Raw genomic sequence first — 23,997 nt, 5'->3', positions numbered from 1 at the left:
GTGTCCCCATCCAGAGGGTTCAGCCAGACGGATGCCATAACCCTTCCATTGACCTAGTGGCACGTCCATACTCAATAAGTAGGGGTGGCCAAGGACTGGCAAAGAACCAGTGCACAACAAAGAGCATACCTGTACAGAGGATGTAACCATGACGATATTAACTTCATTAATTTATTTGCCTGATTTAGTACGGGTATCTCAGGATTGCCAATCATATGTTGTGCCATCCCAGGCACGCAGCTGGTCAGACTGGGGCATAGCCCATGGGGGGGGGGGGTTGGTTCTGGCTGGTTTTATCGTGAAGGACTGAACGAATTTGCTTGGCACATCTCGTCTTGCATGCCTTACAGAAGTGAAGCTAAGTAGTCTAAACCAGTGTCCAGATTAGGCGGCGGGGCTAAGAATGTCTCTCATCGTGATGCCTTTAAGTGGTTTAACCTATGGGAGCAGAGAGTTGCCCCTCTGAGCAGTGGGACTCCTGGAAGGGACTGGGAGCCAAGAGTAGCGGTAGAGTGATATAGCACACCGGTTTCATGCCAATGCTTGTAATCCAGTCCATCATAGTCATTATGGACGGGACTCTTAATTAATCAGAACTATTCCTTTTGTTAGTTGCCCATGACGTGGGTTATGATTCCCCATAGTCCCACAGACCCCACTACCAGGAATTAAGCCAAAAATATATATTTTATGGGGATTTGAACTAGCAACCTACAGGTCATTAATGTGTTTCTAGAGTTGGTGGATCTCCGCTGTTTGCTTTCTGCTACACGCCTGTTTTTCGGAGTGAGTTTGTAAATAAATAAATGCACGTGCATGGAACCCATCCAGGATTAGCGACAGCTGACTATTTAAAGGAGGCACAGCGGCAGTGTTTGGACCGCAGTCTCAAGAGACCAATGCAGCACTGCAGCATGCAGCAAATATACATGCAGAGTGATGAGCAGTTTGAGGTCTTTACCACAGTGTTCTCTCCCAAAGGTGAGTTAGACCACACACACACAAACACACATCAACGCACACGCATATACCCGCACACAACGGTTGTATCCATCCTGTAGTTTGACCCATTATGATGACTAGAGCCTTCCAAGTCTGGTTTAACATTGACAGTGTTGTTTGTACGGTTCAATCTAAACATATGTAGATCTGAACAAATGTCCACGTTCAAATGCTCATGAGTATGAGCATTTGATCATAGAAATCTGTTTAATTTACATTTGTGGTGTCAAATGTTCTAGTAGTGGTTCTATTCTATTTGTGTGGCACGGCTTAGCAATTTCTTTCCCCCAGTTGGCAGATCAAGGGTGAGACTCCGACCTGCAGATGAAGATAAGGCGAGTTCAGTAGGTATCCGCTTGAAAACAAAAGTATAGTGATGTACAGAGTGCTGAGTAAGACCGCATTTTTGGTTGTGGTGTTTATTCAGAAACAGGCGCTACGTTACGTTTGTTATGTTTCCTTTAAAAGTGAAGAATTTCCATCCATCCAAGATGGATGGAAATTCCTAAAATGGATTGAAATCTGGTTCTGGACACTGAAGTTAAAGCAGCTAATGGTCAAGTCCAGGTCCTAAACCTCAAGAGTGGACTGGACAGTGGGTAGGACAAGATAGTGGGGAGGACAGACTATAGGACGAGGTGGCAAAGTATAACACAGATTTAACCAGCAAGAGAGTCAGGTATTTAACTAGTGAAACCAAGTCTTTAGGTCCAACCTCCACTCTAATAGGAGTCAAGACACAGAGTAAGTAACAGATCTATATAAGGGTAATCCATCTTTAATCCTTCAGTGTACTTCTCACTAGTGTTGTCCTGATTAACTGATTGGCTTCTCTCCTTTATTGAGTCATGCCATAACAACTGATTAATGTTATGCTCTCGCACAATTTAACCTAAATTGCAATTGTTACGTATTTTAAGCACATAAGCTGCCCCCACATAGCCACTAGGAAGCAGGATCGAACACACAAGCTGCATTACCCTCACATAGCCACTAGGAAGCAGGATCGAACACACAAGCTGCAATAACTACTCAAGCCACAGATGGCAGCCCCTTTAGACAGGCGAGGAGGGCGGAGCCAATACGTCACATAGACCACGCCTACTTAACTCAGGCCACGCCTACTTGATACTAACCAGCGCGGGAGTCGGATTTGAGGGCAGAAACATAGGCAGACCCGTTGAGAGCCTCGGGTCTAAGCCCCGGGGCTTGAAGTAGCTCTACGGTATTTTTCTCCACGTGTGTTAGATACAATTACCCCCCTTTTGCTTCATAGTTACCATACCGAAATACTTTAACAAATAAAGTGAGTTAAAAGCGACCCGGATTGAACTACTTTCTTCAAAAACGCGACAATTAATAGAGAAATGGTGCGATAATCTTCTGGTACACAAGTTAAGATAATAACTGACCTATTTGGCAACCAATTAAAGAGTGTCTATTTTACATCTGACTGGACATGCACACAATGTCTGATGTGACTTTAAGGTATAATCTGTAGTGCCTTCTAATCAACATCACACCTGTTGGTAAAATATGTGCCCTTTAATTTGCTATTCAGGTGGTGGTGACCATTCACAATAGGGCCCAAGGTCCAGAAGAACTGGACCTGAGCCAAGGTGATGTCATCCAGGTTTTGGTCAAAGAGGACAAAACGTGGTGGTTTGGACGTCTACCCAACGGAAACGAGGGCTACTTCCCATCAGCCTGTGTCGCCACATGTGGGCCTGTACGTGTCGTTCTGTTTCTGAGTCAACCGGTACAGTACGACCACTAGTTGAGTGTCTCTAGCTTGGAGTAGTGGTTTCTTCACTGCTCTTCTAGCACAGATCAGATGACGAGCTGCCTTTTTCCTGGACATGAAAACGAGGGTGACTCATTACAGATTCAAGGGCTTTTAGATTATCTTGTGAAATGATCGTTCTGTAAATAAATCGAATTGAGGATCTGTAATTATGGTAGATGTCAGTTCTCTTAAAAGTGTTTCGAAGTAGACACTAAAAGTATCTGGTTTCTTGGTTCAGAATAGTGTTCCTGAATGTACAGCCCACTGTTGAATGTTATAGTATAAAAAGCCACATGTCCCCGTTTACATGTTTATGGGGACACATGCCACCTACAGGAGAAGGAGTCGCATATCGGAGTGTTGAGTTACAAGTGGGGCTAACTTAACATGAACTGGTTGAGGTTTGGTTTAAAAACACAAATCACTCACTCAAGGTGTAATGATTGAACTTGTTTCAGCAGGACGGGGAATCAGGGGAAGCCACGCCCACCCTCTTGAGGAGAGCCTCTGTGCCTGTTGTTATGGCAACTCCGGCCTCCTGTAACCCTCCAGGGTAACTACACCTGCCCTTTCAGCATCATCGTTGAATCCACAAGAGCGATAAAATACCATTACAGTCACTGTGGAAGAAGTGATCAGTTTACACTATTTATATGAGGAAGTCCAAGATATTAAAGGGCAATGTGTTTATAGCGAAGGAAGGTTAGAAACTAGGATTCTTTTACTGGGTGTATAGGAAGACAAATATTGACCAAGGTATTCAGAGCATAATCTCTTTCTCTCTGGGTTTTAGTGAGAGCAATGGGCTTGGAACACCGAAGCTGTCCAGGAAGAACAGCATTCGGCGTGCCCTGGCACTTGACAGCCCTTCCAAGAAGGGAGGTGGTGTTCTTCAGGGATCCCCCAGCCTCATCCACCGTGTCCTGGCTAAATCCAGGAGGAAGAGCTGCCCTCACCTCCCACCAGTCTCCGCAAAGCCGGGCTCCATCAACTCAGCTTACCTGCCTGAATAGGATGCCTTCAGAGAAGCAGTTAGACTCAAGCATTAAGACTCTGAAGCCTCAAGCCCATTTGACGTTTCATGAGGACTTGGAATTTTTGTCCAAAATTGACTCGCGTCCTATTTGAAGCGAACGAAAAAATATAGGCACGCTGCATTACATTCGCTTTCCTTTAACAAATATCAGTGTTTCCCCTTTAATTGTGTTTATAACACAATTAAAGTGAGAACCCCTGCCAGGCCAAAAAACAATATGTGTAAAATGTAATACATGTCCTAAATCTCAACGAGTACTAGTGCATTCAATTAGTAGGTCTGCGAAAGTATCCATCAATGTACACATATGGAAAGTCAGTTTTATCTAGGGATGCACCAGTACCCGATGCTGTGCTCATGTACTCGTAAAACCTCTCTGATACAACCACCCGATGCCAATTTACGCAACGTGAAGTAACGTTGAAGAGCCAGTGAACCAAAAACGTTTTTTTTCGTGCACATTTTTCCTATATGATCATCAACATAGTAATCTATGCCATCTTATTACAGGTAGCGAAGTAAGTCCTCAATTTAGTGAAACAAGGTGCACTGGAGGACTCGGTTTGTGTGGACGTGTGGAGCTCTGTTTGAGAGAAAGTTTCGCTTTTTCTGAAACTCATTGTGTACCAAGACAGTATGTTGATAGTCGAGCTCCGTCTGAGCAGTGATTTATTTAATACCAGCGCCCTAGGGTTAGGATTCCCGTACAACTATAATGTTATCGCTAGAGTGTGTAGCGCATTTCATATACAACATCGTTGGATATGGAAAAACGTTATAACGCTTACACACGACGATGATGCAAAAAGAAAAATCATAAAGTTGCCGTTGGGCGTAACCATGGTGATAACACGCCATGCGTGCAACTGTAATGGTATTATTAAGTACTCACGCAGGTATTTGGTATTGGCGAGTACTCAAATGTAAGTGGAATCAGTGCATCCCTAGTTGTATCTGGATTATATACAGTCTGTCAAGTCCGTTGAACCTGTGTAATATACAGTCTATGTGCAATACATCCACACTAGAGCTCTACGAGCCATGCAGTTCTTTACCTGCTTTTAACTGTTGTAGAGCTAGTGGGATACACTTCTAAACACTAGAAGTTCTGAACACTAGAAGTTCCATGTTCCATTGGGAACATTTTGAAACGTTAGACATCTCCTGGGCAGGTATACACTGCTCAACACAGACTCATTCCGGTGATCCAGTCTTGAGTTCAATGTGTCACATATCACTGCAATTCAGAGCGTGAATATCTGTTGAAAATGGAATATCTTTCCAACGAAAAAAACGTTTAATCCCCCAGTCAGTTACCACTAGTAGAATATAATTATGTGGGAAACACTAACATTATCTACAGCTGTATAGGTAGTCGACTCACCTATATTCTAAAGTTAATGTGATGTTACATGGGGATTCTAGTTTGATATTCAACTTTTTTACCCTTTGCAAAACACAAAAGCGCCTTGAAAGGAGGGCTGAATTCCTAAAGATTGGTATGTTTTAAAGACTGGAGATTAGCCAATATGTAACACTCTTAGTTCGCTGAGTATCACAAACCATTTTGATGATATTAAAAATTAACGGTTTTGAAGGTCAAGCTGTGAGGCGCTTTTCCTTCGGATGCTTAAAAGTTAAAAAGCGCATTCAGCGTCAGTATGTGTTAAATTTCAATGTCATTTAAATAAAAGGATGTTTTTTTTTTAAACAGTTTTATTGTGATAAGAAGCACTCTCATGCCTCACAAACAATGGGCGTCATTTTGGATTCAATAACGCAGATACGCACAATAAACTCCTGATCTGATCGTTTCTGTATTCGATTTTCAATAACTGACATTCATTCTGTCACATTCGTCGTTAAGTCCATATCACCTTTATATTGGATTTTTCAATTTCATTACAATGTAATGCCATAACGCGACTAAACGTAATGTGAATGTAACCTTAAACCTTAAACAACACTTGTCGGTGTACATGATTTCTGCCTGAGTAAAGTAAAAAAGATTTACAAAAATGTGAAGGCTTGTATAAAAAAAATTTGAGCAATTATTTTCTTTTATTTATATAAATTTAGATTGATATTGGGACGGCCGTTGCAAAGAATACGAAGGGAGTGGTTATTCGTATCCAAAGAATTAATGTCCTAAACGTTTTCAAGTCACAAATTTGAAGCACTTTTGGTTGATTGTCTTCAGCTGAGAAATGCAGAGTTGTAGATTTGTAAACAACCACTGCATTTAAATGTGGGGCAGAGCATGTTCCATTTACCATACCAGGAATGTACTAGACTAATACATTTGGTAACAATATAATGTTCCAAACTATTCGCATAGCTGGTCAATAGTGTGAAATAGTTTGTAACCATTTGTCCTCAGTAGGCTACTCTGGAGGCAAGATAACCATTTAGTTCAGTTCAAATAAATACAGTAGCATGATAAAATATTTGAATTGTGAGGGTGACATTTGTATTTATATCTCTTTCTAAGAACAAATTGTTTGCGTTGTCAATATTCTGTCAGTGTCGTCTTTTGATTCAGTTTTTTACCTCTGATATTTCAATGTGATATTTGTTTATTGCAAAACCTATTTCATTCATAAAATAGACAAATCCTGCCTCTCATCTGCCTGCAACATAGCTTTTATTTGACTGAACCACCGAGCATAGAGCACTGAGCAATGTGTCACCGTGTTGAGCCAGATTCACATCCATACATATGATCTTTAATGTAATAATATTTATTTAGCATTCAAACATAACCCATAATACACCATACAGTATTGTATAATTTATGTAAATTACGATGAATCATTGACAAGTCATTTATTCCATATGACAAAATATTTGACCATGACATGTACAGTAGCAATATATACTTGAACAGTTAACTTATATTATAATTGTTTTTACGCAAAAAATAAACCCAAACTTTATGGCAACATGTTCAACATTCTATCAAAAATAAGATCTAAAATCCATTTAAAAAGTGTATTCACAAGCAAAGGCTTCATTGAGTAAAAGACTGTTGTTTGTTTTTCATTGTTAATGGTTAAAATCCTGTAAATGATTTGGAATAAAAAAGATCAAGACATTTGTTTCAAATGAGAACTAAATAACTATTAAAATTTGTATATAGTGTATATATATATATATATATATATATATATATATATATATACATAAAATACTGTCACATACATACTGGGATCAAAGCCCTTTAGATGTTTTACTGACTTAAAGGTCTCCCTTTTGATAAGGGTTTTATTCTCCATCTATTCATATGTCCAGAAACCAAGACAGACAGACCAAGGCATCGTCTTCTCCCTTTAGGTCAAACTGTGCTACAAATTACTTTTGCACACCTGACATTCCATAAAAACACTGGAGATGAGGAAATTGGAAGTTAAAAATTCTGTATAGACGTAAAAACACTAAGAAGTGTCCAGGACCTAATCTAACATTGAATTCAGACTCAAAGTAGAAACGATTTTAAAAAACATTTGTCTAAAACCGACTGGAGACAGAACTAAACATGTCTCCAGTCGGAGACTGACATTGTGGCCATGTTGCTAACCCCACTCAATCTACATTACCGAAGATGAATGAATAACTATACCTGCATCATATTGTCCAGAATCCAATAAATGTTTCAGTTATTAACAGTTAAAATGTGCTTCAAAATGTCCTTGCAATCTGAGCTTGTGGGACAGTTCTGTCCCAGCCCCACAGTGTGTATTAGGAGCTACTCCTCACCTGCCACTGAAGCCTATTGTCACTCTAATCGCTCGCTTAGTTAGCCAAATGCTGACTATACCTCCAACAAAACGGAAATACAAAAAGTGTGACCTCTAGGTTCAAATATACTCTTTCTGCTCTACAGAGCATATTTCCTGTGTCTGTGCCCTCTGAAAGAAACCTTGCCAGCATCTTGGTTCAAACCAAACATATAGTGGATTATCATAGTGGATTATGGATTGCGTAATGTGGCACGATGTGAGGACTGCTGACTTTAATCAATACTGTTCAGGAGGTAGAGCTGGATGCAACACAGAAGAAATACAATGGTCTAGAGTCACTGCTGTCGATTTATGGTGGCCGTATGTAAGCTGGAGTCACTGTTGGTCTATGGTGAAGCAGTATTATGGGGTCAGACTTCGTGTGTGTTATGCTCAGTCAAGCTCAACACCACCATCTCTTCTTCACCAGTCGGCCTACAAATGGGTCATTCTCTAAACTTCAGGCACCACGATGGCACTACCTTAGCTTCATGCCCTGGTTATCGTATATTTGAAAAACTAGGAACCTTGTGTAAGGATGGCCAGCTCCCAGAACACTGAAGCCCTTCATATATTCCTACCTCCAACAAGCTGAGTTGAGGTGCCTCTGGGGAATGTAGGGGCTGGGGAAATTGGGCAGTTCCAACCTGCTATGATTGTGCTGATCTTGATTGGATAGGTAGGTGATCTCCAGGGCTTTCATCTTCTGGGGAGCAGCCTAGCTCCTGACATCCCAGCAGAGAGCTGTTCAGGTGGGAACGACTGAGCAGGCTTTCTCCCTGGATCTAGAAGACAGATAGACACAAGGTTTTTATCAGACTGAACCAGCTAGTGAATGGAAGGCTATGTCTAGGCCCAGCTAGAGGTAGTTAGACTAATCTTGGTACAGCATAAAGGAAATCCCAGCAAGATGACACAATATAGGCTATCACGCAGCTACCAGAACGAGAACTACGGCTACCTGAGTGCTTTGGAAATGTTCTTGGGCGCGGAATAGACCAGTTGGGCTGTCTTCACTCCAGGCCTCCAGAACCAAACTCTTCCTTTCGGACCTCCAGCAAGCAGGGATCTGAAACAGTGGGAGATGGCAAAAGTTTTAAAAGGCAGTGGCAAGAAAGTGGTCACTAGGCTGTTGAGAGTGTTTTTACAGCTGCCATCCTAGGGCCCTATGAAATCCGCGATAACGAAAACGCGGACGGAATCACGGAATTGGACAATAAAAACGGAATCAACTGATAATTTTTTTTTATTATTATTTTATTAAGCAGAAAAGTATTAAAAGTAACAAAGTTACAATTTAAAACGGGCCTGTCTTAGTAAAATAACTGATTTCCAGCAGGTTCCTGTTCTTCAGCACATATAACATGCAACAGGGACAAGGCACATCAGACGTCACATTTACAATATGCAGCTGAATGCAGCGGAATTCGCCATTATTTTGGTGGAATTCAGTTTCGAGGGAAAAGGGAAACAATACAGGTGACATTAACGTCACTGAATGTTTAGCAGTCACTCGCACAACAATGTTAAAAAAAAATCCCCGGTCCACCACGCAAACAATAGGTCCCGCTCCTAACAAGAAGCCGAAGAAGAAGTTGAAGCGCCCGTAATTCGGTTCTAACCCCAAATTCAGAGCCGAACAATATCCAAAACACTTCCATCACTCAGGTGTTTTGTAGAATATGTCAACATACTATCGATTGGAAACGCAAAGATACGTGCGATGACCACTTGAAGTCCAAAATCCATATGAAAAACAATGAACGCTGTAGCCAGGGCACGCCCCTTCAAACAACAATTTGAGTTTATAAAAAAAGAGTTTATAAGCACTTTAATATTTATGTCATGTTTTTATTTGAAGCACTAAAAACAGTGCAATGTTGTGATGTTTTAATAAATGTAGTCTTCTATCTGATTAAATTGTATTCGTTCGCACTTATTTGACACTCGTTCTGATGATTTTAAGTGTAAAAACGGAATTAATGAAAATTAAAACGGAAAAAACGGAATTTGGAAAAAAATAAAACGGAATTTGGAAAAAAATAAAACGGATTTCATATGGCCCTACCATCCTAATCAACGAAATGCAAGCATCCCATTGCATATTTCCACTGGTTCTAGATATTTTGTGTGTCACTTTGGTTAGTTACTTCCTGAGGTAGGATATCTTCTGACCTCAGAGTAAAGATGAGACAGGGAGCCTCCGTTGTGCATGAAGACACCAGTCTCAACTAGCAACGGTATGTTGATGTCCTCCACACACTACAGTACGAACACACACACACACACACACACACACACACACACACACACACACACACACACACACACACACACACACACACACACACACACACACACACACACACACACACACACACACACACACACAACCTCACTCTCTTTATAAACTGCAGTGAGTTTAGGATACATCCAATGTCTTGTTGACATTAAAGTCATGCACTAAAAGTGAATGGTGGGAAACATCACAGCTGGTGGGAAAATAGGGTCCCTTTTAGTATAGGGGATAAATACTTTTTTGAGCAATACCTGAGGGCACTCAAGCGCCAGTTGGCCCTCCTGGCTGCTGTGGATGGACTTGAAGGGCGTTGGTGTTTGAGGAGTAGGCAGCAGAAGGTCCTTGATGTCCTTAGGAGTCCTAAAGCATTTCAAAACATAGCAGACTGGTTCACTTACGCAAATTATCTTCATGAATACTGATCACCTCCACATAACCTTGCGTACCCTTTTATTAAGACACTAAACACCAGATAGACACCGGATAGACATTACGCTAAAATAAAAACCCTTTCATAAAATGAGGTCAGAACCATTGCAGATCTCAGCCCAGTAGGGATGGAGATTAAAAAACAATAACGATAGCATTGAATTCATTATAATGTTATTAATGAATTTTCTCATCAAATATTCATATTCTCATTAGAATATATAGCCAACAGGGGACCCAATGCCGCTAGCAAAGTAAATCAAACACACCTGGGCTCCAGGGAACAAGTAGTGAAATAGCACTTGGGGTTGTGTTTGGTGCTGCAGTGGATGGCTAGTTCTCCGTTGGGCTGAGGGCTGCTGGTAACACTGGGATGCTTCTTAGCACTAACTGGCGTGGAGGTCAGTGTTGAATCCTCACCTGGGCCCTTGTTTAGGAACTGGCAGGAGACAAACCATCTCAAATGCCACAGTAGCATACCATAGAACGAATATCCTCCTAGCTTGTCTAACTGAATCTGCTGATTAAAATATAACTAGTATACTCTAAGCTTGTCTATCTTCATCTATTCTTCATCATAGAATTAGTATCCTCTTAGCTCTTCTAACCTAATCTACTGTTGAACACAGAACTAGTATCATATAAGCTCGTCTATCTTCATCAAGTTCAAGTTCAAGTTTATTATAGCCATTTCAACAGTATACAAAATACAGTTGATAGGAATTTGTTTTGGTGTGCTCACATGTATTACACAGCAACATAACAACACAACATTACAAGACAGAAAGCCAAAACGGCACATTAATAACAAGGAGTACAACACACATGAAAAACACACAACGCATGGTTCGCGGGGAATGACAGCAGTAAAGTACAGTACAGTGGTGCAAAAACTGCAAGTGAGGTAGACCATGAAGATCTTAAAGACCTTAAAGTGCTTAGTGCTTGTTCAAGTGGCGTATAGCTTGTAGATAGGTACTATCCCTAAAGCGTGTTGTTTTACTTGTGATGCTTCTGTACCTCCTCCCTGATGTAAGAGTGTGAATAAGTGGTGTGCTGGATGAGAGGGGTCAGAGATGATCTTCCTAGTTTTCCTGGAAATTCTGGTGTCATAGTGCGAGCTTATGGTAGGCAGACTACAGCCAATGATTTTAGAGGCCCTGCGTACTACCCTCTCAAGCTGTCGTTTGTCCTGGCTGGTAGCACTACCATACCAGACCAGGAGGGAGAAGGTGAGCACGCTTTCGATGTCTGCACGATAAAAATGGGTCATGCCAGCCTGACTTACCCCAAACTTCCTCAGCTGACGGAGGAAGTATAACCTCTGATGGGATTTGGAAATAATAAGACTAATGTTGAGTTCCATGATAGGGACTGGTGGATAGTGGTGCCTAAGAAGCGGAAGGAGGAGACCCACTCCACAACATGGCCATTAATGGAGATGGGAAGGAGCTGGCCTGCCTTGAACATATAACTAATATCCTGTTAGCCCATCTAGCTTTATCTTGGTTGAGGACCAAGATGGCCACTTGAAGTGAGAGTCCATGCTGACCTCTGAAGGAGAGAATCCCAGGGTCCTGACAGGGGTGCTGCCATTGGAGCAGGAGTCGTTAGGCTCCTGCTCTGCTTTGAGACACGTTTCTCCATCCTGGAAACCACAAGAATCACAGTTCAAAGGTCCTGTTCACCACAAACCAGGTGTGAGGCTGATGAGGTAGGACAAAAAGTAATTCAATAAACTGGGTGATAATTAAAAAAAAAAACATCATTTTTCTCAACCAAAGCAATAAGTGGAGTCGTTTGTTCTTCTTTTAGGGAGTATACTGTCCATGAAATGTAATACTGTCTCGGTAGCAGAATACACAGACTACATTCTACATCAGCGGCAGCCATCTTTGTTGTTGTTCAAATGCATCTACGGCGCTGCTATCATCGTATTTATCCAGCCTCAAATGATATGGATGGGATTGGTCGGTCTATCTCATACATACCAAAGTCAGACCTCATCTAGAGAGCAAAAATGAGCTTGCAAGATTCGTATGGTTTCATGGCTAGTAAACTGCTATCTATTTATCAATCGGACTACCTTTAGATTTTAGGACCAGTGTCGACTAACTATAAAGAGATGCTTGCATAATGATACAAGTTGAGGTGTGAGGGAGGTGTATGTGGAGGAGAAAGGGCAAAGAGACCGTGAACATTTCGGTGTTGTCAAGGTCCAGAGAGATCAGGTCCACAGTGCCCCTGCTGAGCTCTGTGAAGGAACTGGAGGGTGGAGATGACTGCTGTTCAAGTGTCAGGGGTGATGGGATCATTAGCTGTAGGCTATAGCTGGCCCAGTCCCCCCAGGCCATTGGGTCCTGTGGGGTCAGATTACATTTAGGATATGAACAGGGTCAGTTCAGAAACCAACACAGCATCACTCGCAAAGTACCTGAATGATCTGCATGGACTCCAACAGGCCTGGGCGAGGGTGCAGGGGTGTAGAGCTGCCCGGAGGTTGTTGGGTAATGAGAAGCATACATTGTGGAGGAGGGGGTTGCTCACTGTCAATGACTGGTTCCTCCAGGGTGCTCAGATTAAAGCTGGTCATGGGCTGATCCTTGACCACACTGATGCTATGGTTGCACAACACCTCCCCCTGCTGGTGAGGAGAATGAGCGGATGTGAAAAGATTAGTCTCATATATATAGGGGGTAATTGGAGCACGTTCCCAGGTAAGACTAATGCATTGCTAGTAGTTGGGGTTGACCTTAGTGGAAGTGCTGTAGCAGTGACATTGTCTGTCCCCGAGTCCACTATTGGACTTCAAGGAGCTGTGGGTGGAGATGATGGAGTAGGAGGTGTCAGAGGAAGCAACGGAGGAGGTGTCGGAAGAGTTTTCTGTGAAGGTGAGGGAGAAGGAGCGGTTGAAGGGCAGGAGGTAGCCCTCATTCTCCACTTTCCTCTTCAGGGTGGAGTTCCAGTGGTTCTTAATAGAATTGTCTGTCCTTGAAACAAAACATTTAGTAGTTAATGTCCACGCCCTCCTTTTCTGTGCCCTGTTCACATGCTATTAAAGACCTAGTTGGTACTCTATTCTGTCCCCTAATTTGAGCCTACCTGCCAGGCAGTAGTTTGGAGATATGTGCCCAGCGGTTCCCCATGATTTTGTGGGCCTGGAAAATCATGCGATCCTCTTCCAGGGTCCACAAGCTCTTCTTGACGGCCGGGTTGAGGTGGTTATGCCAGCGCTCTCTGCACTGCTTCCCAATGCGGCTGTGAAGGTGCTTGGCGATGACTGACCAGCGTTTAGGACCATACTTGTGCACCAGCTGGATAACCTGCATGCAGAGAATAGAGGTCAGTAGATTGGTCAGGTGGCTTAACACCCTAACAACCTCTGGGAATTTTGGAGGAAAACGAAAACCAAACCTTTTATCGATGTGGACGTCTTACTTTATGTTGATCCATAACTGTACTTTATTAACTGATTGATCACAGCAACTAGTCACTAACATCACGATGCTCAATTGTTTTTCTACAGTTTCTCTGCTAGACAACATAAGGGTCAACAGGCCAGTCCCTCTTTACCCTCTCGTCTTCTTCCTTAGTCCAGGGGCCTTTCACCAGCTCTGGACTGAGGACATTCTGCCACCGCCGCTGACACTGAAGGTCTGACCTTTGACACTGAGAGGAAGCAGGAAGCGACTGAGTAAGCGTGTTAATCTGCTGTTGCTGTCGTAATGTGTGAGATTGAGCCCGACCCAGTAAGTAGGCGGGAGACTTTCAAAATGATAAAAACTCAATAACCGTTTTCTGTCCACATTAACTGGATGGTCTAGTGTGTGACGTGACCTAACGTAGATCGATTGGCTGGGTGGCGTGAGTGGGAGGGGTTTTGGGATGGTCCATAGTAATATTATGGTAAACAAAGAGAGGTAGATGCTGGCCAGCATTATTGAAGTTGTAGAATATATCAGTAATTGGATGTGATTTTATTGATCACATTTTTTTTTATAAGCATAAGCTAAGAGCTAGTTGAAATGTCACCCATTTCGACTTTAATATCTAACCTGTAACCTAGAGCTCGAACTCTAGAGAATATAGAATATTCTTTATATAGAAAAGTCCTGCATACTGTTGACCACAATGCCATCCTTTCAAATACTTACCTTGAAATGATAAGATATCAAAGACCAGTTGTTGGAGCCATGCTCCTCCACCAGCATCTGCAGCTTTTCATCCTCAAGTCACCAAAGAGGAACAAAAGTCAAGTTAGGCAACTGTTTCCATACCTGGGGGTCGGGTCCCAACTGAAGTTCGTCTGATATGCTTATTGGGTCCTGGGAGATCGCTGACTTATAAGATAAAGAATATGATGATGGAATCGTTATTAAAAGAAGTGAAAGGTCTCCTGTATATACAGAAACAAACTGCCTAATGATTATGAATAAGGATCAATGGATCACAAATTACTTATTGTATATTGTAACGTGATGCACATATGTCCACTGGGACAAAGATTGGGTAAAAAGAGTATGGGTCGCAAAGATATTCCAGACCTAAAAATGGGGTCATGATCAAAAGCGGTTGTGGTTTACCAACAGTAGAACAGATGAAAATCCCAACCATGCATCTGAAATAAAACTCTTACAGCTGTTCACATTACCTCGTCTTTAGACCATTTGGTCCTTGGTAAAATCTTGCTGGAGTTGCTCCCCTCCAAACCATCAGATCTCAAACTAGCAGAACGCTCCCTCACGCTTACAAAAAAAGGTTGACAGTTATCTAGTGGTTAATTACCTTACACACGTACATACGGGTCAATCTTAAACTTTCAATCATTAAGCATATAATGTTAATCACTCGATAATGTTGGTTTATTCTTAATTTCTACTCGTTGTATTTTTATTTAAATTAATAAAGTAGTTTTAGCTAACCTAGTAATTTTAGCTAACCTTAAGTAAATGCCGTCTAAATGCTAACTATTGTGGAATCAAGTCAGAGGCAGACAGATAGGTCAAAGATGATTAAATGAAATAGCCTCTGAAACTTTAATTCGTGTTTCGGCCATCAGATTTAATCAAAATTAATGAATCCCTTATCTTTTATGTTTTCATGCGATTGATTGCTACTGGTAGCGTCTTTCTAAAACGGGCTAGATGTAACGTTACCTACCAAGATCTGCGAGGTTTGCAGGAGTAACTCATCTTCTGCCGAAAGTCTGTTAACTAGCTAGTAACTTTGCTGTTAACTAGCAGGCGTTACTTACTTAGGGAAGGAAAAAATATATATTTCATATACCTACACGTTTATATAATATACCATACAAGAAAACATTTATCTGTAACTTTACCGTAGTAGCGTAACTTCTGTTTGACCAAGCCTACTTATTTATTGCGTTGTTAGCTCCATTAACAGGAACCGACAAATAGTGTTAACTAATAAATACAAAAAAAAAAGTATTTCGCTTATATGAATATCGGTCATTTACCTTAAAAAACGGTGTCGAAACGTAATAACCCATTTTCTGCCATTAACGGCTGTTTAGTCGGTAAAATGTTTGATAACGGTTGATAGGGAACGCTCGAGACAACCGGCCCCTCGAGCTCTATCCAGGGCAAGAGTTGATGTCTCCAGGTTTCCAATGATTGGCCAGCTGTAGTTGGTAACAAAAATATTATTAAATAAAACAATAAAATAAAACATGTGCTTTGCAAAATATTGTCATTAAACAATGTCAACCAAGCTGTGGAACAATTTATTGAATAATATTATATTATTAATAAATAATTAGCTAATTATCTAGAATTGCAAAATTGATTGCTGTTTGAAGATAGAGATGTCGGAAGAAAACCGAATTTCTTGGCAGTCTGGAAAAATCTATTGACGTATCCAACTGGAACAATTTGTTTTTGTGTTCATTAAACAACATGTAAGCTTTTAGGTTCAGGCCTATTTGAAAAGGTATGACTTATCATTGTAGCCTACATATAACCTTCTGTACTCATATTCCCAGCAGGTATACAGACTAGTTACACATTAGTGACCACAATATACCAAGCAGGTGAAGGAAGGCCTTTTATTGTTCGATTAATAATTTATCAGACATGCAAACAGCAATGTTAAAGCATTGGGATATTGGATATTTTAGTAGCAAACAAAAGGAGGAGCTGGAGTGTTTCTGTACATGTCGATATATACTACAATATGGACTCCTATGAGACAGTGAGATACTTAATTACAATGTTGTTTGTCAGCACAGTAGCCCAAGGGGAACAATAATTAGTGTTGGTGGTATAGATTCCTCTTGTCTCCTGATGTATTTGTTTAACAAGTTGGCTCTTAACTGAGGGACACTAAAATAGTTTTGGATAGAATAGTTCTTCCAAAACAAAATCAAGCTTATAAAAGGGAGTAAATGGCCGCCGTCTGTGACAGGTAGGAACAACCTCTCTTCTCGACTGGAGCAGGGGAGACCCGCCACTAATACGCAGCTAAAGGTATCCAGTGGCAAATTCATTTTTAAGGCCATACAATGTATGGTGGTGTTTATTTTGACAATACTGGGTCTTTTTAAGTGCACGGTGAAGGTTAGAATAACTATTTGGCAGCAAAAAAAAGAGAAAATGAAAAACCTGGCTGGACTTCCAACACATTAGTTAAGATTTGACTGAACCTTCCTCCATTCCTTTGTGTTTTCAGCAAACCAAATACTGGACGAATATAGATCTACTGCAGCCACCATCAATGACCAGTCTACACAGACACCGTTGTAAGATGCAGGTGAAAAATATTATTTGTTATAATATAGTTTTATTTTGTTATTTTAAGAAGGTAGCGAGAGTTTATATGTTGAACTGTTGTTTCACAGATATTCAGGCCGAGGTCATTTGATCTCTCATGTAGAGCAGTCCATGCGGAGACATTCTTCCTTCTTCGTGAGGGAAGGAGGGGCAGGGGTTGGTGTTATCGATTTTGAAAGCGCAGTGGAGCGTTTGCATAGGAGGAGGAAAATAAACAATGAAATGCCCAATCAAGGTTTTCCAATTGTAACTTGTAATTTTCATTCTTTGGCCATATCTCATTGTAGGTTGTAGACGAAATTTTACACAACACAAAACTTTAACCAAAGAGCCATTTTATGGCACAAATAATAATAACCATAATTATTATAATAATAATAACTTGGGGAAGTTAAACTCAAACATCCGTGGTTTATAACTACACGGTTGAACAGCCTTAGCATTATCATGTATTGCATTTTTAGCAACATTTAGAATTACATTTGCCAAACCAATCGAATATCAGAGGGAAATATTGGTACTATTGTTAGACTGTAATGGTAATCGGGACGAGGATTGTAGGGCAACCTTTTGATAGAAAGGAAACGAGAGGAAATTAAAGGTCAGGCGATAAAACCCCTGACCCCTGGTGCCTGACGTTGGGCCCCCCCTCTGAAAGCGAGGAGGCTAATGGGCCCTCAAGGACCCCCATGGGGGAGATCCAGTCTGAACTGACGCCAGCTCCAACTCAACCTTATACTTAAAGACTAAAAAAAGATTCCTCTATCTACAGGAATGCAGTCCCCGCTCCGGCCGATCCGGAGCGCGTTGGGCCGGCCTGGGGGGGGTCAGTGCGTGTTTCTGTTCAGCGATAAGATGAGACAGTCTACGGAGAGTTTCGGAACAGGCAACCCGCTCTAGTCATGCAGTAAAGACGAGAGGAAGAACACAACGTGGACCCGGGGGGCTGGCCGGCGAGACCCAGGGCCGGCCAGGCACGGGGGCGTCCCCAGATCAGGAGTGATCCATGGGCTCTGCGTCTTGGTTATCCTGGGAGCCCCCCGACGTCCCTCCGTCCGGTTGGTCGGGCGGCGTGCCGCTCTGGGGCCCCCCGCCCGACACGTCCATCGTCGCCGACGGCTCGGGGTCGCTCCCTGGCCCCGCCGCCCGGGCCCCACCTGTCCGCTCGCCTGGCCCCGCGGCGGGCGTGGCGGCCAGGCTCTGCTGCTCCTTGAGGTGGCGCTCCATGGAGGCCTGGATGGAGGACACCATCTCCTGCAGCTTCCTCCGCTGCTGCTCCATGGCGCCGGGCTCTAGCGGCCCGCCCTCCCGCATGGTGACAAAGCCCGGCGCCATGCGCACCAGCTCCTTGCCCGCGTCCTCGCTGATGTCCGACAGCGCGGGGGGGTCTCGGGACACGCTAGCGCTCAGGTCCACGCCGCTGCTGTGCTGCCGCGTGATTGGCCGCTGCGGCGGGGAGGCGTCCTCCACGCTGCCCAGGGAGTGGCCCTTCCCCTGGAAGGCGGCGACGGTCTGCTCCTTCCTGCGGACCACGCCGCCGCTGCCCAGCCGGAGCAGGCCGTGGGAGGGGCTCCCCTCGCGGCTGCCCCCCCCCCGGGGGGACCCCTCGGACCGCAGCTGCAGAAGGGCCTCCTTGGCCAGGTCCTCCACGTCCGGGCCCACGGCAAAGTGGCCCGCCGCGTCCACGCACAGCTCCAGCCGGTCCTCGGCCGCGTTGTACACAAACGTCTTCCCCGCCAGGTGAGGTAGGGTGCAGTGCTTCCCGTCCATCAGGCCTGGCAACACAGGAGGAACCAGTTCATCCACTACTGCGTCGGATCATTGGCTGATTACAAAATGCATACATATATTATTCTATATTATACACCAGTATATTCTTTAATAGCAGATGCTTTTATCTAAGGTGACTTAGCATATTTTACATTAAGGAGCAGGTAAGGCTTAGTCATCTTGCCCAAAGAGGCCTACATAAATAAATGAAGAATACTATAATGGCTAACGTCCGCTACAGTCCACTGGGTAGGCTGGTAGACTGATCTATCCAGCACACATCTAGGTGGACACGCCCACTTGTGATGTCATAAGGGGCCGATTTCCAAAACAGCTTGTAACTGCTATCACACCACACCTGGTGGCATGTCACTGGACCTTTAAGGTCCATAATAACTAACAATCTTTTCTTAGTAAACTGATACAAAGGCCCCGTATTAGCCAACTGTATTTCTGCAGGATGAACAGGACTCATCTTACCCATATCCTTCCGGACGATGTTATAGAAAACTCCACCATGCTGGAAGAGGTGAGGGAGCTTCCTGGCGTAAGACCACACGTCTTCACCTTGAAACAAACCACATAAAACTGATCACACTCTGTCTCCTATGGTTACTCTAATGTACCGATTGTAATCTTCCATCCTCCTTTCAATAATTGTCATCACAAATAAAATAAAAACATTCAGGAAGCTTGCTTAACCAGATCAAAACATTTGTTAAATAACTAAAATCAAAGTTTGTACTAGAATGGGATTAATATATTTTCATACAGGCCTCCGGTTGGACTTGGTTAGTCATTATGTAAATGCTCAACGGCTGTTGGTAAAAACAAGCTAGCACCTGCATAATTAGACATACATTTACAGATTATTGGAATTTCTCACTCAAAAAACGGGATTCCATAAAAGGAGTACACTAAGATTCTGGAGACGGTTGCACCCTTTCCGTCAGACTCAATGGGTTACCTCACACTGCGTGCTGCTCGCACAGTTTACCTCACCACCCGCCATGTCCCAGTCCGGCAGACACTTCCCCCATCCCGCTAGCGAGGGAAGAACCTCAGAACCTTCCTGCTAGCCCCTCGCTCCCATAGTCACCTGAGAGTTTGACACAAGCTACGGTGACACTATTCAGAAGTTACTTTATCAAGCAGAGAACAGCTAGGCTGTTTATCACCAAAGCTCTCTTCAGTGCCTAGAAAAGCCCAGCGGCAAATGCTTTTGGTGCCGGCTGCCCCAACTAACCAGCCAGTTAAAGAACAGAAGGCACATATACTGGTGTGCTGAACAGATTGTGATTGGTCAGCTGTTGACCCCCTGTCTGACCAATCACCTGCCACTGCAAGCCTTGAACTCTGTGTCCATTCATGCGTCATATTGACTCCCAGTGATAAGGAGAAAGGGGAAAGTTGACCCAGATAACAATGGCAATTTTGATGTGAAGGATACGGTTATTGGTACATGAATAAAGATAAATAATTTCTATACTGATACATTGCATACATAGGTCATAGACATGAAAATGTCGCAGACTCGCAGAGCATTATGTAAAACCGTGTGCTATGGAAAGAAGCCAATTAATTAACTCATATTTTAACGTTAACTCATGTTTCAATGGCTTACTCGCTCATCAGGAGTTCATTGTTGAGTACTGCAATATTGATACCTTTTGTATTTCTGGGTGACTGACTGACACATGTGAGGCTTGACCAGTTGAGAAACCACTGTTCAAGTCTACAAAGAAATACAGCAGGAAAGCTGAAACTAATATTTCACAGACCACATAAAAGGTGTCCATCATCCATACAGAGAAGTCTTACCCATCAGGGTTGCCAGGAGACAGAGGGAGGACATCTCGAGGTCGATGTTGTCCTGGAGCTCCCCGTCGTTCATCCTGCCGCTCGCCGCAGCGTCGCTCTTCACGGCGTGGACGCTGGAATGAGAGCCGGAGAACCGGGAGACGGGGCCCTGCTTCTGCTCAGGGGCCCTCAGTATCTCCACCACCACCCGGTCCCCGTGCTGCAGGGCCACGGCCTGGGTCTCCTCGCCGCTCTTCGGAGGGGTGAGCTCTTTGGGCGGGAAGCCGTGGCGGATGCACTGCTGCGACGTGGGCAGGGAGAACTCCTTGGCGATGCTCCTCTGCAGCTCGTGGAAGGTGGTGTGTGCCTGCAGAGTGAGCATGGCCTGCCGGCCGTCGCTGGTGGTCACGCGGATCTTCTTTTCCTTAATAGAGGCGGGAGAGGAGGTGGCTTTGGTGGGCGTGGCGGGCGCGGAGGACGAGGAGATCGCCGGCGTCGCGGCGGGGGAGGACGGACGCCCGTGGTTCTGCTCTTGCTTCAGCCGGTCGGTCCTCCTCTTCTGATGGCTGGAGGCGTTCTCGCTGATGCTCTGCTGGAGGGCGCGCTCCGCCCGGCTCATGGTCAGCTCCTCCTTGTGTATCGTCTTGGCCTTCTGGCCCGTCAGGATGATCTTGGTCGGGGGCTGGGTGTCCATGGGCTGCTGGCCCTCCGCCACCTCGTCCAGCCTCCGGTCGTGAGCCCCGTCGATGGACACGGGGTTGTACTCGTCGGGGTTCTTCTTGGCCGTGTGGTGCAGGATGGTGTTCACCACTTTCTGCACCAGGAGCTCGCTGCCGAACTCCCCCGGGAAGTGCTTGGTGACCAGCTTCATGGCCACGTCGTAAACGTTACTGTTCAGCGCCACGTCCATCTCGTACTGGAACCAGTGGACGGTCTCTCGGACCACGCAGCCCCCCCACTCCAGGGTGATGGGGAAGGCCTCGGGGAGGCAGTCGTACTCCTTCCCCTCCCAGAAGTGCTTGAAGCCACAGCCACACTTCCCCCCCTGGGAGCGAGTGTTGGTCCGGTCCCCGTCCAGGTACACCACGGAGCCGTCGCCGTGGATGCGGCGCACCGAGGTTCCGTGGCACCAGTTGCAGGTGCCCAGGGAGCTCAGCTTGTAGTCCGGCACCAGGAGGTCCCGCTGCGGCTCGTAGGAGCACACCACGTTGTTGAGCGGGAAGCTGTAGTTCTTGTCGGGTCGGAGCTGCCCGTGGGTGGTTTTGGCCAGGTTGTAGAGCTTCCCTCCGGGGGCCAGCCATTCGCCCGGCACGTGGAGCTCAGAGAGGGCGCCGCAGATCAGGCAGCGGTGGAGACGGTTCTCCTGGACCGATCGCTTCGCCGCTTCCGTCACCTCCTCCGGCTGCACGCCGATGACCCCGGTGCGCCGGTAGATGTACTGGTGCACGTCGGCTACCAAGGAGGGATGGATGCCGTGCTTCTCCATGAAGACCTCCTCCATGGCGTTGACCAGCCTCATCAGGTACTTGTCCTGCAGGCTGCGGTCGCCTCCTATCACACAGCTGCCGTCTGCCTCCAGTTGGATGTAGGTCCGGATCAGGTCCTGGGGGACGCCCCAGGCCTTGGGGAGGAGCCGGGCTGGGAGCTTGGGGAGCACCGTGTCTTTAATGCCCACCAGGGGGAGGTAGTGGTTCCGGCCCGAGCTGCTCCAGGCGATGCAGATCGGCTTGTTGTGCTTCCCGTCCTTGCCCTTGCACTGCTCCTCCGGTACCAGGCCTGGGAGGAATGTGGCGGAGTAGTCCCCCGAGCTCCTCATACCGCTCAGGGAGTCCAGCAGGACGATGGGCCGGTGCAGGACATTGGCCAGGCCGAATATGTGGATGTTCCTCAGGCCCAGAGGAACGCCCTCGGGCGGAATAAACAGAGGGTCGCACTCATTGATGATGTCCTCCCATTCAGCCGCATCGATAAAGTCCTGGAAGAGGGCCTTGTAGCGGTCCAGGTTCTGTTTGAAGTTCTGCTTGAGGTTCTCACGCAGGGCGTGCCAGAACAGTTCCCTGCCCACCAGGGCCCTGGACACGGCGTGGACCAGGCAGTGTCCGTCTCCGTCCACGTGCACAGGGATGAGACATTCTCTGTTACCGTTGGCTTTCTTGACCTCCTCCAATGTGTCATGGAGATATAGTACACTACCTGATCGGTCCTTGCCATAACCAACAGTTGACACATGTTCTGGTTCGATGAGAAAAGCTCTGTCGCCGAGGAGTGAACAGTCAAACATGTCACCTTGACTCATGTCTTTGAGGAGCTTGGCTTTGCCGGTTTGTTTATCCATACCATATCTGGTCAAGACGGGGGAGAGAAGCTTGCAGTGATAATTGGACAGCCCCATTACCTTCACCAACTCCGTGCCTTTCTTCGGGGCCCCAGTCACGCCGAGCAAGGCGTTTCTGAGAAGATTGTGTAGAACCACATCTGGATCGGTTACCTCTTCGACATTTAAGAGGCTCTTCTGCTCGTGGCGCTGGCCACATTCTGTGCATTCAATACTAATCGAACCATAAGCAGGGAAGAATAGCCTCGCCTGGCATTTGGGGTCTGGACAGGTACCAGATAAAATTCGTCTGTCCTTCTTCTTTGAGCTTTGTAGCAGCGACATTTCGGATGATTAAGATAAGCTGTATAACGAGCTTATTAAAGCATGATATTCATCCCACGAAGTACTGTCAAATGCAATCTGAGTCACGTAAAGCTAGTTGTTTGCTAAAACAACACAGGAACAACACGGAAGCGGTTGGTCTTTTCCTCTGTTGACTGTCTGTTGCACAACGTAACCATACGTAATGACGTTGTTCGGTGGTACATGTAGTCCTACTATTGCGATCTATATGGATTAATATCAGTAAGACACATTAAGAAGTAAAATACTTGCAAAATAAATTCTTAAATAATTAGCTTTTTAATTAAAAAGGAAGTATTTATCAATATTGTATTGTATGGTTTTAGAAATAAGGGCCATTTGGTCTTTTTAACTACGACTCCCAGAAGGCAACGCGGTATGACAATGTTTGAGGAAGTTTAGTAGTGACACATTTTTTATTCTCATTATTGACAATTTGCCCTGTATTCTAAATCATAAAAAAATAGCTGTTCTTATTGTAATTGTGTGATCTGTGTAGTTTAGAGAACTGCAAAATGAACAGCCATACCGGTTAATGCATGTTTTCATATTTCAACCAATCCGCTTTAGTTGTTGTGTGACGAAGGAATTCTAAGTTTTTATTGATTGTTTTAATAAGAGCTCGTAT

General features: G+C 44.6%; 3 protein-coding genes across 6 annotated transcripts; 1 reads left to right on the top strand and 2 right to left on the bottom strand.

The window, feature by feature from the left end:
- Window positions 1-277: 277 nt before the first annotated feature.
- On the top strand, window positions 278-5,682 carry si:dkey-97a13.12 (SH3 domain-containing protein 21). Its single transcript, XM_056597319.1, has 5 exons — window positions 278-981; window positions 1,294-1,346; window positions 2,564-2,731; window positions 3,250-3,341; window positions 3,582-5,682. The coding sequence occupies exons 1-5, from the start codon at window positions 807-809 to the stop codon at window positions 3,799-3,801; spliced, it is 708 nt and encodes a 235-aa protein (XP_056453294.1). The 5' UTR covers window positions 278-806; the 3' UTR covers window positions 3,802-5,682.
- A 1,313-nt stretch (window positions 5,683-6,995) lies between these two features.
- Window positions 6,996-16,255, bottom strand: LOC130387732 (myb-related protein A-like). 4 transcript variants are annotated; one of them, XM_056596960.1, is made up of 15 exons: window positions 15,808-16,255; window positions 15,492-15,584; window positions 14,983-15,076; window positions 14,486-14,557; window positions 13,905-14,000; window positions 13,434-13,654; window positions 13,084-13,321; window positions 12,766-12,975; window positions 12,524-12,691; window positions 11,884-11,979; window positions 10,601-10,770; window positions 10,154-10,262; window positions 9,779-9,865; window positions 8,565-8,672; window positions 6,996-8,388 (listed from the first exon to the last, which is right to left on the bottom strand). In XM_056596960.1, the coding sequence occupies exons 2-15, from the start codon at window positions 15,521-15,523 to the stop codon at window positions 8,254-8,256; spliced, it is 1,836 nt and encodes a 611-aa protein (XP_056452935.1). In that variant the 5' UTR covers window positions 15,524-15,584; window positions 15,808-16,255; the 3' UTR covers window positions 6,996-8,253. The 4 variants fall into 4 exon arrangements, with proteins under 4 accessions (XP_056452935.1, XP_056452934.1, XP_056452936.1 ...); XM_056596959.1 differs by lacking the exon at window positions 15,808-16,255 and adding an exon at window positions 15,670-15,721; XM_056596961.1 differs by lacking the exon at window positions 15,808-16,255 and having other exon boundaries at window positions 12,766-12,972; window positions 15,492-15,721.
- Window positions 16,256-16,367: 112 nt separating this feature from the next.
- Window positions 16,368-23,532, bottom strand: vcpip1 (valosin containing protein (p97)/p47 complex interacting protein 1). The gene is made up of 3 exons (XM_056596958.1): window positions 20,711-23,532; window positions 19,370-19,456; window positions 16,368-18,894 (listed from the first exon to the last, which is right to left on the bottom strand). Exons 1-3 carry the CDS (start codon window positions 23,346-23,348, stop codon window positions 18,113-18,115), a joined length of 3,507 nt encoding a protein of 1,168 aa, XP_056452933.1. The 5' UTR covers window positions 23,349-23,532; the 3' UTR covers window positions 16,368-18,112.
- Between the last annotated feature and the right edge of the window lie 465 nt (window positions 23,533-23,997).

The sequence above is a fragment of the Gadus chalcogrammus genome, chromosome 8, assembly GCF_026213295.1.
Source record: "Gadus chalcogrammus isolate NIFS_2021 chromosome 8, NIFS_Gcha_1.0, whole genome shotgun sequence".
NCBI lineage: Eukaryota > Metazoa > Chordata > Actinopteri > Gadiformes > Gadidae > Gadus > Gadus chalcogrammus.
The sequence above is the reverse complement of the archived record's forward strand: the minus strand, read 5'-3'. Positions and strand labels throughout refer to the sequence as shown.